Source organism: Acanthochromis polyacanthus, chromosome 7 (assembly GCF_021347895.1).
Source record: "Acanthochromis polyacanthus isolate Apoly-LR-REF ecotype Palm Island chromosome 7, KAUST_Apoly_ChrSc, whole genome shotgun sequence".
NCBI classification, from domain to species: Eukaryota; Metazoa; Chordata; class Actinopteri; family Pomacentridae; genus Acanthochromis; species Acanthochromis polyacanthus.
This window is the reverse complement of record NC_067119.1, coordinates 12195066-12210542: the sequence shown is the minus strand read 5'-3', so window position 1 is coordinate 12210542 and position 15477 is coordinate 12195066. Positions and strand designations below refer to the sequence as shown.

The 15477-nt window shown below is 41.4% G+C and overlaps 1 protein-coding gene across 1 annotated transcript; it reads left to right on the top strand.

The window, feature by feature from the left end:
* The first annotated feature begins 208 nt into the window (after positions 1 to 208).
* On the top strand, positions 209 to 14727 carry LOC110953904 (E3 ubiquitin-protein ligase KCMF1-like). Its single transcript, XM_022198117.2, has 7 exons — positions 209 to 497; positions 2422 to 2589; positions 4745 to 4884; positions 8554 to 8655; positions 10530 to 10710; positions 11549 to 11867; positions 12982 to 14727. The coding sequence occupies exons 1-7, from the start codon at positions 482 to 484 to the stop codon at positions 13307 to 13309; spliced, it is 1254 nt and encodes a 417-aa protein (XP_022053809.1). The 5' UTR covers positions 209 to 481; the 3' UTR covers positions 13310 to 14727.
* The last annotated feature ends 750 nt before the right edge of the window (positions 14728 to 15477 follow it).

The following is a 15477-nucleotide window of genomic DNA, read 5'->3' as shown; positions in this document are numbered from 1 at the left end:
CAAAAAGGTTGAATTAATGTTTCCCTCAGTGCAAAAATATCTATGTAAGCAATTGTAATCTATCATAGAAAACCCAATAATACACATCATTCCTCACAAATTTTTTCTAGCTTCCATTCGTTGAGAGTTTTTTTAGTTAAAATGATTTGACTTTCGTCATTGTTTTCCATTGAGGCTGGGGGACTTTTTTTTTTTAAGAGATGACATACACTAGTCGGGGTTACTAAAGCTCATTTACCCACCAGTCAAAGCAGCCTTCGTATTATAAATGAGAGAACAGCGCCACCGTGTGGACGGAGCGGCAGCGCAGCAGACAGTGACACAGCAGGAGGCGGAGGGGGGGCAGTGAGCCAGACCGGATCCTTCATGAGGGAAGAGGCCAGGGACAGCCAGCCAGCCCCGGCTTCTCTTCTCTTCACTTATATAATTCTGTACTGCAAGCCAGGGAGCCCGAGCAGGGGGCTGCGTTAGTGTTCGTAGGATGTCCCGTCATGAAGGTAAGAGTCCAGCCACACACGGAGCCGTGAGCGAGTCGGAATATGTGCTAGAAACGTTGACAGTCCACCGCTAGCTAACGCTGGCTAGCCGAGAATGTCTTATTTTGCAGCTCATCCTAGCTAACGCTGGCTAGTGTTAGCAGCAAGGTTGCAGTGGATTTTTCGCATTATGGCGCCCGCGGAGTGCGAACCCAATCTGACGGGGGTTTAGGTTCGTGTTCATGTTTCAGAAAATGTACCACACTGTGCGTCAGTTGACCTAAACAACGTTGACATAGCTGCGGAAGAAGCTAGGCAGCGTTAGCCAAATGTGCCAGCTAGCCTGGCAGCTATGTGATAATGGGCAATGTAGGTTAACAGACGAACTGGGCAGCAAGGGGAGTGCCGAGAATAGGAAACAGAAGAGGGGAGTGAGTCCCAGGTGGCGGTGCAGGGTCGGAACTTGTCTATGTTAACGTTAGCTAATTTGAGCTGCCTTCCTGGTCAAAGCTGGCCTGTAGATTTCAGCTTCGTAAGCTAACATTTAGCAAACTAACATTCACCTCGTCCTTGTGGCCAACCTTGTTGGACTTCGAGTTCGTTGTTGGTGTCGAGCAGACGTTTCTTAATATTGTTGACACGCGTTTCAACTCACCAACCGGTTAAAAGTTAAGTTAGGTGAAGTCTACCAATGCCGACTAGCTTGTCAGCTAGCAGTTATGCTAACGCTGGCTGGTTTATTCGTTAAATGGTTAGCCACCTGCGAAGGTTAGTCAGGCCTGGGCGGCCCTTATTTTCCATGCATGTGTTGTTGTTGTCAACTTTGCTGTCAAGTTATTTCTCTGTGAGCTGTAACACGGAGCAGTTATTGTTACTGCTGTTAACGTTTCTGCAGCAGACAGCCACTACAGGATCAGGTTTGCACTCAGCTTTTACAGCTTCCTAACTATGAATGGAGATATGGGAGATTTATACAGTCTGGTGTCATGCAATACACCGGGGCTGTACGACTGTCCTAGTCAATCAAGTATTACCTGAGCTTGAACACAGGGTCCCCTTCACCCCAAGGGACACATAAGGTTAAACATCTTGTTTATCGTGCTGGAGTGAGCAGAGTGTTGAGAAGGAGTTTTATCAATGAGTTGGGTGTTGTGAGTGTAGTTTTATTATGAAACAGTCTGTTGGTTACTCCTCAGCTGAAGGATTGCTCCAGCGTTTTACTGAGTAACATTAGTGATTATATAATGCTATCCACTATATCTACAATCAATAAACATAATATACAACACTTTTAATGTTTTGTTTTGTTTGAATGGTATCAAATAACTGTTTCTTTTCTACTCCATGTTTATTTTGAGGCTGCTGATTGCACAGACAGTTTGAATGACTTTGTTTGAACATAGTTGGGCAATCAAACAAATGCGATGATGCCAGTCATCTAATTAATTCACCTCACCCATGCCCCTGTGATAAAAACAAATATTTAGCCAAACAGTCACAATCCAAAAAGTGTTGAAGTGCACAAAACAAACACTAGATCCAGTACAATAGCACCGCAGTTGAATAGACTTCTGTTACTGCCTCAGTTCCAAGTCAGCAGAACTACTTAGGGATGTAGTATTCACTGCAATTTCAGAATGTTTTTCAGCTGTTTGTGTTCTGTCCACCACATAGTATCTATGTGTAGCTTGAATCCCATCGCGATCTGGATATTCCAGTTCAAAATAGGGAAATGCACTTTCAGGCAAAATAGTTTAGACTTCCTTTTGTGTTTGTATTTGCAAGTATATAGTACAGATCTGTTATATGTATATAGCAGATATATATTTTTCATATTCAAATAAAATGATCCTCAGACTTTGAAGTTCTGAAATACGTAGTGAAAAACTGACATGCATATTTTTTTAACCTTTTTTTTCTCTCTCTTGTGTCTTTCTCACCTCAGGCGTGAGCTGTGATGCATGTTTAAAAGGCAACTTTAGAGGTCGACGATACAAATGTTTAATTTGCTACGACTACGATCTGTGCGCATCGTGCTACGAGAGCGGTGCGACCACGACCAGACACACCACAGAGCATCCCATGCAGTGTATATTAACCCGAGTCGACTTTGGTAAGTAGTTGATGTCCATATCAGGCTGCTGTGATCTCATGACTTGTTTGTAATTCAGTTGTTGTTGTTGTTATTTGTCATGTTTGGTAATAGTTAATCCCAGTAGACAGATAGTAAAGTGATAACCAGGAAAGACAGTCCAGATGTTGAACACCAAGTACAAACATTTCTGCAGTTCTAAGATTAACTGTGAAACCACACACACAGTGTCTAAAAACTGCATCTCATAGTGGTTTATCATCATGAATGTCAGTGCACTTCTGAGTCACACCTTAACAAAAATGAACTACTAAAAGAAGTATGGCTTTATCTGCAGCTAAAGAGGGTGTGTGTGTGTGTGTGTGTGTGTGTGTGTGTGTGTGTGTGTGTGTGTGTGTGTGTGTGTGTGTGTGTGTGTGTGTGTGTGTGTGTGTGAGATAGTCCAGTTGCAATACTGACTTGGCAGAATGTGGAAAAAACATTGAGAATAACTTTATAAACAAACAATGCGGTTTTTGGAAAAAAATCTTGTGAGAGTAATCAAGGAAAGCACAGACCAGTCACACTTCGAGAGCTGAAGTTTCTTGGATTGTCATAGGATAAAGCTCCAGGACTGGCAGTCTTTGCAAACCTCCCTTCAGTGGCTTTAATAAGCTTGCACAAGTGAAACAGTGTACGTTATCTTTTGCTGGCACTGGCTTTTGTTTTCAGATGGGAAAGCCACTCCCAAATGGCTTAGCAGTGATGGATTTGACCCAGCCTGAGGAGTTTTTGGGAGTGTGTTATCGGGCTTGTGGCTTTGATTCATCTCTACATCACTAGAACATTTTGTTGTCGCAGCAACGGGGATTAGACTGTACTTACTGTAAATTTTTCTTGATTTTCATAAGAAGTTAATTTGCTGTTATAATTGGTCTGTACGTAGGCCATTGGGCTTGCGTTTGGACGCATGCTTCTATTATTTCATGTCTTGGTGCTGTGAAATATGTCGGTATCCTTTCACACATTGGCAAAGCTTTTTTGCAATCTGTTGGAAAAATACTAACAGCAACTGTTGCTGAAAACACAGCAGAAGGTGCTAGCTTAGAAACTGGTCCTCTTTTTTTGTGGTTGTGGTGTTTTTGCCTGTGTTTTCAGTGTGTCTGTTGGTTCTCCATCAATTGAACCATGCCACATCTTACCAAATACCAACATACCTCAGGTTAATGGTAGAATGTGATTTATGTTTGTTTTGATGGGGAAAATGAGCTGTTACAACAGCCGTTGCTAAGCTTTTTCTAAATAGACTATTTTCTTTGTTGCAGGTAGATTCTTGAGGTATACAAGTAAAGGTGTTGAGCTATTTCTTGTAAATCTGTTCAATTCTGCGTTTTAATATTACAGTGACTATGTGTTCTGCAAAAAGTACTCATTTGTATCGACTAAACCCAGGAGAGTTATTAGAAGACTCCACAGATCCACTCAATAGCCCTGTGGGGCATTTTTGCATTCGGCTGCAGTCATTACACTCTTGGTTTGATCTTAACACTATCCTCAACCTTTTACCAAGCAGAAAAAGCCACTGTGCCTTAATTGTCTAGTAGGCACACATGGGAACAACTTACTGTTGATCGTTTATCAACTAATTAAGTGGATATTCTGCACAGATGTTGGTGGAGACCAAAGCAATGCTTGGATGAAATGGAAAATACAACTTTAAATCATTAGGTGGAAACCTAGAGAGAGTGCAAAATTCATGAAATAGTACTTGATGTGTAAATATGCAACATTTGCCATTTATATCATTATTGTGTTTCAAAGACTGCCCAGGTGCCAAAAAAAAACTCACTTAACGAAGTTAAAGCTGTCAGGAAAGCCATACGCTGCAGCAACAGGTTTGCTCTGGCTGTAGATGGCTTACTTACAGGTGGTTTCGTGTCAGTAGTTTAAATTACGTTTCCTGTGATGTGGGAGGGCTAAAATGGTGTGGTTAACTTTGAATCTATTGTCCAAATGGGCTTTAACTTAAATTTGTGTGTGGTTTCATCTGATGCAATAAGCCTTGTAAAGGCTTTAGCTGTATCATTGTAAAACTGATCCTGTGGAGAATGACCACTGCCTGATATTGACTTACACATGCTTACAACATGTCAAGACATTGTCACAGAATGCAACGTTCATCCTTCTTCCCCTGCAGACCTGTACTATGGTGGAGAAGCCTTCTCAGTGGAGCAGCCCCAGGCCTTCACATGTCCCTACTGTGGGAGGATGGGCTACACAGAGATCTCCCTGCAGGAGCATGTGGCTGCAGAGCACACAGAGACCTCTACAGAAGTGGTAAGCTGAAATTGAAGACACACATGAGTGGAACCTTAACTACATGTTTGTGCTGATCCAAACGGCTATAAACATTTATATTTTTGTTGATTTCCCTCTTATGCCATAGAGTTTTATTCTGACTGAAACATCTGTGCCATATTACAATATGCTGTAGGACATTTACATCTTATTAATTTTCTTGGTTGAAAATACTACAGTAGAAGTCTAGTTCTGATGTTCTGGCTCTACAAGAAAAATTAAACTGCAAGTGATGTCAGGTAGACTGCACAGATCTATTTATAGTTCCTCACTGTTTTTGTTCTGGCAACAAGAAAACACTAAACTGCTGAGAAATACTTTAAAGAACATTAGCCCATGTCGTGCGCACATTAGAGTCCTCTGTTTCCATTCATTTTTGGAGCAATGTGTCTATCAACTTGCAGATTCTTAAATCAGGTTGCGAAAGGTCCAAACTAAGCTTGTGCTGATTAGTGCTCAGATCAGCAGAAAAACTTTAAAAACACACATGCAGATTGTTTATTTTCCCTGGAAAAATGTTCAGAAACAGTCACTGTTAATCAGCACAAGTGACCGACTGTCTCTATTGTCTATTCTCCATATGCTGGCTGCTACGACTTCATTCTGGCCATTCTGTTTGTGTGTGTGCGCGTCCGCCAGATCCTGCTGTAGTCATTTAAATTATTTTTCAGTTATGGCTTTCTTTGTTATTGACTTTGTCCTAATATGTAGTAGGCAGCAGATCGAGTTTTTCATGGGAGTAATTGGAGAGAGAGAGAGATACCCGTACTGAAATTGCCTTTGCATTTTGACAGCCAGAGAGCGGGCTCAGACAGGAAACCAGTTTGAGAGCAGCATTCACAAACACCAACCACTGTTTGCACTAGCATTTATAAATGGTGACTGGTTGTACTAACACTTTGAATGACGAAGAAAATTAGACAAATAATGACCTAATCGGCTTTCCAGCGTTTGTCTATGGGCAACAAACCGTCTCCTTTCACCTCAACAGAAGCTCGGATAAACTAGAGAAAGCTTTAATAATGAAACAAGTGTTCACCAAGACATACTCAGTGATGTAATGGCCTAAGGGATGTACTATGAAACAAGATGTATGCGATGTATGCTTAGCCTCAAGCCAGAGTTGTCAGAGTCACAAAGGTGGCTCTTTTAACCCGCGAGATCCCAATAGTCACTTACGTTGCGCAGCTACCCTTCTCCAGAGGACGTCTTGTTCAGAATTTCATATTTAAATTCCTCTCCACCAGTTAGTTTTGTGACAAGTCTTTCTGAGCAATGCAGATTCTCAACCAAGGGAATATCTCTGAAAACCTGTTGAGCTGTATGTTTCTAATACCAGTAAACAAAGCCGTGCAGTTACAGTACAGTATTGCATGTTGTGTTCTTGCATTGCCATGGAAACCTGCATGCATTCAGGTGGTAATGCAGAAAACATTTCAGGTTATCTGCTCTAATCTGCAGCTGTCTCATTAGATAAAAGCAACATTGCCTTACATGATAGTTTACCACCAGTATTTCTCTCTTGCTTCATTTGCAGTGGAAACGCTTTGTTTTACTCTTCATGGCTCTCCATTGTAACAGCGTGTTCTTGTTGACTGGAGTAGGTGGCAGGTGATTGGTTCATTTTGAGCAGTAACATCATGTTACAAACCCCATTTTATATGAACACATATAGTCTGGAGCAGAAAGCCTGGGATATCAACGAAAGTTGATAACTGTCTTGAAAGCTGTTACCTTTGACTGGGAATGGTTCATCTCCTGCCAGAGGCCATTGGATCGCTTTCTGGCCATGTCTGTTAGTGACAACACAATAATATGAAGATAAACTGTTGTCCAAACTGTAATATTTTTGTTGTGGTGACGCATTTAAATGCTGTTGTACAGATCTGACAAATCATCCCACTTTAAACTGAAAATAGTGGAGATATTAGCCAGTAGTTGTATTTGTTTTGTTTGTACCAGATTGTGACAGGCACCCCCCTTGTTGCTAGCAAAATCTGTACTTAAAATCTTGTCTGTCCTGTTATTCTTTGATTACCCATTGACCTGTTACTCGTAGACAGATTGTTTGCCGTCTTTAGATGCGTTACAAATCTGATTTAGAAAAAAACAGAGCATTGGAGCCCTGCAGACGGAGAGAACGCGCCATCTCGTTTGCTTTATTAGCCTGCTCTCTTTGCGTTGTTGTAAATAGAACTTATGACCTGAATTCCAGTCCCCCTATTGTAGCAATCTATAAACAAAAGTTAAATGACAGGGAAGTAAAGGTAAAGTCAATGATGGAGACACAGAGGGAACGGGGAAAAGAGCTTCAACATGTAAACAACAGTTTGTACATGCATCCACTGCTGATTTTCAGTAATTATTGTAAATGCTGTGATTAACAAATGTAAATAAATAAGGATTTGTTTGTGGTAGGGCTCCAACTAATGATTTTTTTTCTGTTGATTAACACATTGACTGTTTCAGCTGAGTAGATGATTGATCATGACAAAACAGTGAATTTCTCAACCCAGACATCATCTTTAACTCATGAGTTTGTCAGATGATGTTGTGGTTACAAAATCAGGATGTCAACAGTGCAGTGCAGCAGCATGGAAGTTATTGCTGTTTGACACCTTCTAGAGCGCTCCATTTAAGGTACTATTTCACACTCATTCCATCTCCTGACGACTGAAGAAATTCTATGTAAATGGGAACAGCTCTATTTGGAATCCTGCTGTATTAAAATACAATATATGAGAGCTCAGGGAGAAAAGATGCAAACAGGTGTAAATTGCCTCCGCTCCAAATAGCACCTGTGTGTTTTCTCTTTATGTGCTCTGGCAAATGCAGTGTTTCATTTAAACTGTGCAGTGTACCAACTGCCTTTTGTGTTCTGTCATAATTTGAAGTACTCTCATTCTTTTGAAGCTTGGGGTCTTTGAAATCTTATGCACTGAACAGAGTCATGCTTTGCTGCCTCCGTGATGGTCTAAAACTGAGATCAGCTGACCAATGGCTGGAGATACAAACAGCTTATGTCATGATTCCACAATTACGTAGTAAGGAAGGAAAGCATTTTTTAATAATGTAATAAAATTAGGAAAAATTGTGCCAGTAAATATTGTTAAAGCCCATGCATTTTCACCATCAACGTCATCAATTAAGCAACCTAATCATGACAACTAAAATTTGCAAAGACAGTTTTGACATGGAGGTTGTTCAATGTGCTGTGGATTATTTTTAAATGTGTTCTGAGATGTATTTATTTTTTCTTTTCACATGCTTTATCAGTATCCTCTCTGTGTGTTTGGGACCTCTTGATTTACAGATTAAACTCCTATAAATGTTCTGTTTTGCAGGTGAATCCCTGCAAATAAGTAATAAATGTATTTTTGTACATTATAATGGAGACACTGGAATTTTATTGTGTTGCATTTTGAAAGAAATTCAAGATCGATTTGTGGCTTCAGTTAGAGTTCCTTTTTCAGACTCGACACGGAGCTTTGCTGATATTGCATGTTTTCATGTTTAAATAAATTTTGTACAGTAGATAGTCTTTTACTCCGTGTTTATTCAAGAGGATCCAGAACCAGCTGATGAATGTTGGATATGGAGGGAAATGTGCTGTTATTGACGAGTGCACTCTCTCTTTTCGTCCTCCAGATCTGCCCCATATGTGCAGCGCTACCAGGTGGCGACCCAAATCATGTGACAGACGACTTCGCTGCTCATCTCACACTTGAACACAGAGCGCCCAGAGACTTGATATCCTTTTCAAGTAGCGATCCCACCTCCACAGACGTGGCTAGAACCAGCTGCACAACCGACTGTCGGAACAAAACCCAAGTTGAAGTTGCTTGTTAGATTTCTTTGAACGCCATGTGAAAGACGTGATTCAGTTCGTGTCGTCCAGACTGCTTTGTCATTTTGAAGATTAGCACGCCAGGGAGGCAGCTGTTCACCGAAACTGACATTTGTTGACATTTTGCTAATAACATTAAAGCCACCTGTGGTAGTTTTCCAAATCACTGCGGCGGGTGAGCATAAATATCAGAATGTGTGCAGTAATGAATTCATGGCTGTTTGAAACTAAATTATATGCCTCGTACCACTGAGGAAAATTCTAGCATGTTAGATTGATACTTGGGTTTCTGGTCTGATGCACAGACGATGAAAAGCAGTTGTAGTGTCGTCTTCATGTCCTGTTCATTTTCTTCATCCTTACATCTGTAGAATAGAAGGTCCTGAGAGGTAGAGGTAAATTAACTACATTAGGAAATGTGTGGCTAAGATGCTTTTGTGTTTATGGCTGTTCTATGGTGTTAAAATGCCCATGTTTTGCTCTACAGTGGCCTCTTAGTTTTGATACTGGACTGATTAAATGGATCAGTTATCAGATGTGATTTGACCACTTCACACAGGATCTTTCTCAGTATAGAATCTTTTTCTCAGCTATTGTTTATATTTGTTCAGTCACACTAGGTCAGCTGCTTAGCTTGTAGCGGACTCACCTTACCATCCGTCTGTTTCCAATTAGCTTTAGCTAGAGAGATGCACAAATTTAAGATTCAGTATAAAGAGAGCACAGGATAGATACACTGAGCTGATTTAGGATTTTCTCTGAAGGCTAAGGCTGAATTGGTGCATCCCTAGAGGTTTGCAATGTTTTTTATCACCTGTTCCAATTGCACATCCAAAGCACTCCAGTGAGGTAATGCATATTTTTACCCCATCGCAGGAGGCAGTAAGAAGCTGCCGGCTCAGAAAGTGGAAATGTGCCAAAAAACAACAACAATACAGGCAAAATGCAAGCTGAGTGTTATTGTCGGAAATGCGTTCAGCTTGAATCAGACCAGCTGGGAAATTTCTGAGGAGCGGTCTTGTCTTATCTGTTACCCAATTACTGTGGAATCTCACCAGAACTTGAGGCCTTACTGAAGTGTGATTGCTGATTATATTCCAGAAATGCGTTTATTTCTGAGAAAGCAGATACAAGAGTTAACCAGCATGAAATGAATGTATTCCTGTCCTCTTAAATGCTAGTTAAGAAAACCTACAAAAAGGAACGCCTTAAAACATATCATTCCGTTTAGTTATCAAATTATTTAAATGGTTTATATTATATTCTCTGATTTACCTAGTCAGAAACCAGCTGAAATACTCTGTATGAGTGGATGCTGGGATAGACTCGGAGGATTGACGACAGCAGTCTGGCACTCTATTTATAGAGTACTTTGAATGAGTGCTGTGGAGAAAACAAAAGATGCAAAAAAATATAGTAAATGAGACACAGACAGAACAAGTGCTTCGAAAGCTCCACAAAATAAGCCCACAGCTTTTGTTTGCAGGTGTACCCGGTATGTTGTCTTGTGCGTGGGTTTATAGAGACATGAGAGGAACATGCAAATACGTAGAGTGCAGCTGATTCAAAAGGCCTGAGTGCAGGATACATGTATAGATGTGGCTGCGACTGTTTTAACAGGACAAATTCCAACTGTTAGCTGGTTTTAGCTTCTGAAGTGGTAGGAAGCTTCGATGAACAAAACAAGCACATTTTGTAAAGCCAAAGTTTATTTTAATAATGTTGAAAACGTAGGAGTATTGTGCTGTTTGATGTGTTCCTTGACGGCGAGCGTCACGATGAGTCCAGCGGGGTGCGGCATGTGAGGAGGATGTTTCACCCTGGTCGCGGGTTAGGGGGTCCACGAGCCCGCAGGTCGAACATGCATTTCACCAGCAGCACCACAGGGGGGCTCTCCACCAGTCAGAGTTCCTCACAGAGCTCCAACTACAGCAGAGAGGCCATGGACCCCATAGCAGGTCAGTTAACACACACATAATGATTATGCCTCCCTAAACCGCATAATTACAGAACAAGAAGCTGTGAAGCCAGATGCAAGTCAGACAAAGATATTAGTACAGTCAGAGGGGAAACGAATAATTACTTGGTATTGTTGAATTCAGTATCACCCTGCAGGAGGTCTGACACACAGTCAGCAGGCATGTGGAACATAAATAGACTCATTAATTAAGTTGTAATATGGATTGTTTCTTTCAAATGCAGATAAATGACCTGCAGTAGCATTGATATTTTGAATGCTCAGTCAGTATGGATTTACAGGTTGCCTTGATAGTTAGATAGTAGTGTGTGGGCAGAGCTGTTGCTGTGGCAATTTCTTGTTTATCCTGTTCCCAATTTTAATCTGGTTCAGTGCTTGGCATTCGCCATGTCAGCTCCAGCTGTGCCATAATGAGGGTCCCTGTTCAGTGTGCCTCACAAACAGACCACCAGCCTCCTCTAATGACCCGCTCTGCCTGCTGAGCCCTTGATCCAAAGATTCAGCTTTATCCCCCCAAAAAATGACTGTCTTTTGATTTATAGTGCGCTACATTGTTGACAGTATAGCTCATAAATGTTGGCTTGTAGGCCCAAACAATGTGACCAGTTTTATTCATTCATATTGATTAAGTTGGTAAAATCAGTTCTCAAAGTGGGGATTTTTTTTTTGAGCCATCATTAAATCATCATTTCTGCAAGAGCCAGCTTGCTTTCTGATAGCCCCACTGTTCTTTGATTAGTGTTGGTAAAGTGTTATTAAACTGCTGACTGGACAAATCATCAGTTCTAACCGTGAGTCCTTGTCTTTGGTTCCTCCAGAGCTTCTGTCCCAGTTGTCGGGGGTTCGGCGTTCAGCGGGAGGCCAGCTCAGCTCAGGCCCCTCTGCCTCCCAGCTCCAACAGCTTCAGATGCAACTCCAGCTGGAGCGCCAGCAGGCCCAGGCAGCGCGGCAGCAGCTGGAGACTGCCCGAAACGCCACCCGAGGTGGTGGCCGAGCCAATGCAATCCTCAATACCAATTCAGCCGCTGCAAACCCCAACCCCAGCGCCAACCACAACACCAACCCCAGTCCTAACCCGGGTCCACCTGAGCCCAACACGCAGCATACTGCACATAGCTCCCAGTTTCTACTCAGCAGGTGAGACTGTTGATCTTAGCTTCAAATGTCCTTACTCTAAAACCTCCTCTTCTACTCAAAAATGTTCTTTGCTTTTCGTTTTTTCACTTGCTGATGTGTGTAAAATCATGTAAGTGCAAAGTTTGAATGCTAGAAAGCTGAAGGGCAAAGATTCTGTCACAAAAAATGTGTAACTAATGTGTTATCCTTCCTCCGTGTAAAACATGTACAAGGCTGTTTTAGGCTTTTTTTCTTGCTAAAAGTCTGCTTTGATGACACACGTTGACATTTCTTGTCAAATTATCGCCACCCGGAATTCAGTGGAAGAAACAAGCACATACATTTGTGTGTGGACCCACTCACTGAAACGTCACTGCTGCAGTACTAATGATGAGAAACTCCATGGGGTATCTTCAGTCTCTGTTCAGCATGTATCTACTGGCATGATTCAACATTTGGAGGCAGTCTTCTGCTGTACAACTCACAAGTGCGATATAGAAACTTGAATGTACTTTGAAATGCAAATTATGGATTTTTCAGTGTTGGAAACGGAGAAGTTGTGCAGTTTTAAATTCTATTAACCCTCCTGTTGTCCTCATTTACAGGCACCAAAAAACATTGTTTCCTTGTCTGAAAAAAATCCAAAGATTCTGCCAAAAAATTCCCCACATTTTTGAACATTTGCAAAACCTTCAGGAAGAAAATTCCAATAATTCCTTAAAAATTTCCTCTAAAAGTTTTATTTTTAAAAAAAATCCCAAAATTTGGCAAGAAAATTCTTGTAAATATTTTCAAAAAAAATGAGTAAGAATCTTCCAAAAATTCCTAAAAATATAAAATGAATATAAATTTTTTTTGTGTGAATGTTTTTAAGAAACATTTTGAACATTTCTTTTTTCCACCAAAAAATGTTCAAAGGTTTCCCAAAAATATTGAAAATGTGGACATCAGAAGTTTTACTCTGAAAATATATATTTTTTCCCACATTTTCAAACTTTAAAACAGGTCAGTTTTGACCTGCAGGACGACGCGAGGGTTAAAGTGAGAGGAGAACTTCAAGTTGTTCTCTCCTGTCTCCTGATTTGTCATCCACCTGTCTTCCTCTTGTTATCCCCTCTCTCCGTCTGTCTCTCAGGCTGAGCGAACCGCGGCTGTCTGAGGCCGAGCGGCAGGCGTGTGAGGCCCAGTGGGCCGACAGGAGCCTTTTTGTGACGGAGCTGCTGCTGTCCACGCTGCTCCCCGACGAGGATGCCTCGGCCTCCTCCTCCGAGGACGAGGATGACTGTCACGGCTCGTTGCGGAATTTCGCTGACTTCGAGGCCATGGGCTGTGTTGAAGTCATGACCTTAGACGTGGCACTGGAAAACCTCAACCTCAAGGAGACGACCCCGGCTACCAAGACGACGAAAACGACAACTAAAACAGCACCAACGAAGAAAGAGCCTCCCGCGCCGCCCCTTTGATGACATGGCCACTCCCTCCCCTAAAAACCACCATTGTAACTGGCTGACTGGCGGAGTCGGTCCAACTGCCAATGGATGACAAAGAAGACTGCAGTTACTTTTTGGCTTTTTTTTTTTTTCTCAGTGATTGTCATTTCAGCTCTGTCGCTCCCCACTCCACCCCATGTTTTATGTTGTGTACATTGAATAAAAGTAGTGAGACGAGAGAATGTGAAAGCAAAGCAAGCGTGGTGGGTGCGTGAGAGAAAGGAAAAATAACTATATAAATATATTATAGAAAAATCTATATGAAAGTTGATAATCAGTTCCACATAACCCGTGTTTCCTCTAGCAGATGAGCAAAGCGTAGTTAGCCGTTTAAGAGACGAACTCGTCACACACTCACCGAGGGAGAGGAGGCAGACTGAAACCTCTCCGGTAAAAACGCTGCTGTGTATTTATAGTTATAAATTAAAGAAGTGCTTGGATGGTTTACCACAACTTAAGCATGAGCTTAAATCACCATGTGCCCATTTTTAACTGCACAGTCACTAGACGGGGAGGTCGTTCTCTTTTGTCCGGACACCTGAGTAACTGTAAATTCATGGTGCTGAGTGCCACATCGCTGGCATTTCTGCACCCCACACACACACACACACACACAAACACACACACACAGACAGACTGATGGCCGTGTTTGGTTACCTTCATGTCCAGTCTCAACCTTCCCCTCCCCTTTGTGTGACATCACCTGTTTTGGGTCATGTGACCTTGCTTTATATCGACTGTGGGCACTTTGGTTTTGAATTGCATATCCAGTGTCCATTTGTGTACACTACAGATGCTCTACGTAAAAGCGATACACAACTCGGAGGCAAACAGAGATGAAACAATCTCTGCAGCGTGACCATTTTCAGGCCTTTTCTAACACGGAAGAAACACGACCCTGGTCCTCTTACGGTTGTTTTTTTTCTCCCCTCTCTCTCTCCCTCTCTCGCTCTCTTTCTGTCTCTTTCACTCTTTTCCGGAAGACCAGATGCTTCTTTCTCAAGCTTCACGTGATCTGAAATTAATCTTCTCTCCATTACTCATGAATGCAAAGATTTACTCATCATGTGACTTGAAGGAGAGAATCCTGTATTGCTCTTTCCATCAATTTCTCTCAGTCGAAAAGGAAAAAACAAAAAAAGATCTTTGTATGCCTCCACTGCTACCTGAAGAAATGCAACGTATGTTTTTTGGCTCGGCAGACGAGCCAAATCACAGGGTAAACCTTTCAGTTTGGAGGACAATAAAAATGTTTTTGGATGGAAATGAACTAACCCAATCCTGCTCTCTGGTTTGTGTTTTTACTTTAAGTTTCTCAGTTGCTAACTTCTCTGGCGAGCATGTACAGAATATGGTTAAAAATAAACGCCTATCTTACAGGTCGAGTTCAATCGCAGTCAGTCTTGTCCTCATTCACAGCAGCTGTGCACTCAGACTGAAACGCTCGACTAAATTAAGTACAGGTGGTACTGATAATGAAGGACGACAAGATTTCAAACAGACATGCAATCTTACATTAGAGACTCGAAGGGAAAAAATTCCTCTGGGGTTGATACGAAAATATAGAAAACTGACTGTCCAGCCACCAAATCCCAGATGAGATAACATAAAAGTTGATTGGCTGTAAGTCCCCTTAGTTACTATAAGCTTGTGCTCAAAGAAATAAAATGTACAGGGACTTTTTACCCTGTTTTTTGCCTTACAGGCTATATAGAGCTTGCTGTCGGAAAAACAAATACATCATTGCTGTTTTTTTTAATCTGCTAAAATTCTCCTAAAAATGACACTAGAATACTACATAAGGCAGTGATGCAATAAGCTGTTAGTGGTAAAGATGCAGCAGCAGTTTGTTATACTGTTGTGAAAAACAGCAAATTTCTGATTTCTTTTCGTGATCACCTTGATGCTGTTGCACTGTAGAGCAAATTTAAAAAAACGTATCAATAACATGAAGTGCAATTCACCAGCACATCAAACTGTCGTGTATTATTTAGGTTAACTGCACGTTAAATACTGGAAAATAGTTAAATGGGTACCAAATCTCCAGATACTCTTACCTTCCAATTTAGGTTTTTGACCTGAGGTTGTTTCACTCAGATTTTTCCTCACAGGGAGACTTGCACTTTAAAAAAAAAAATCCA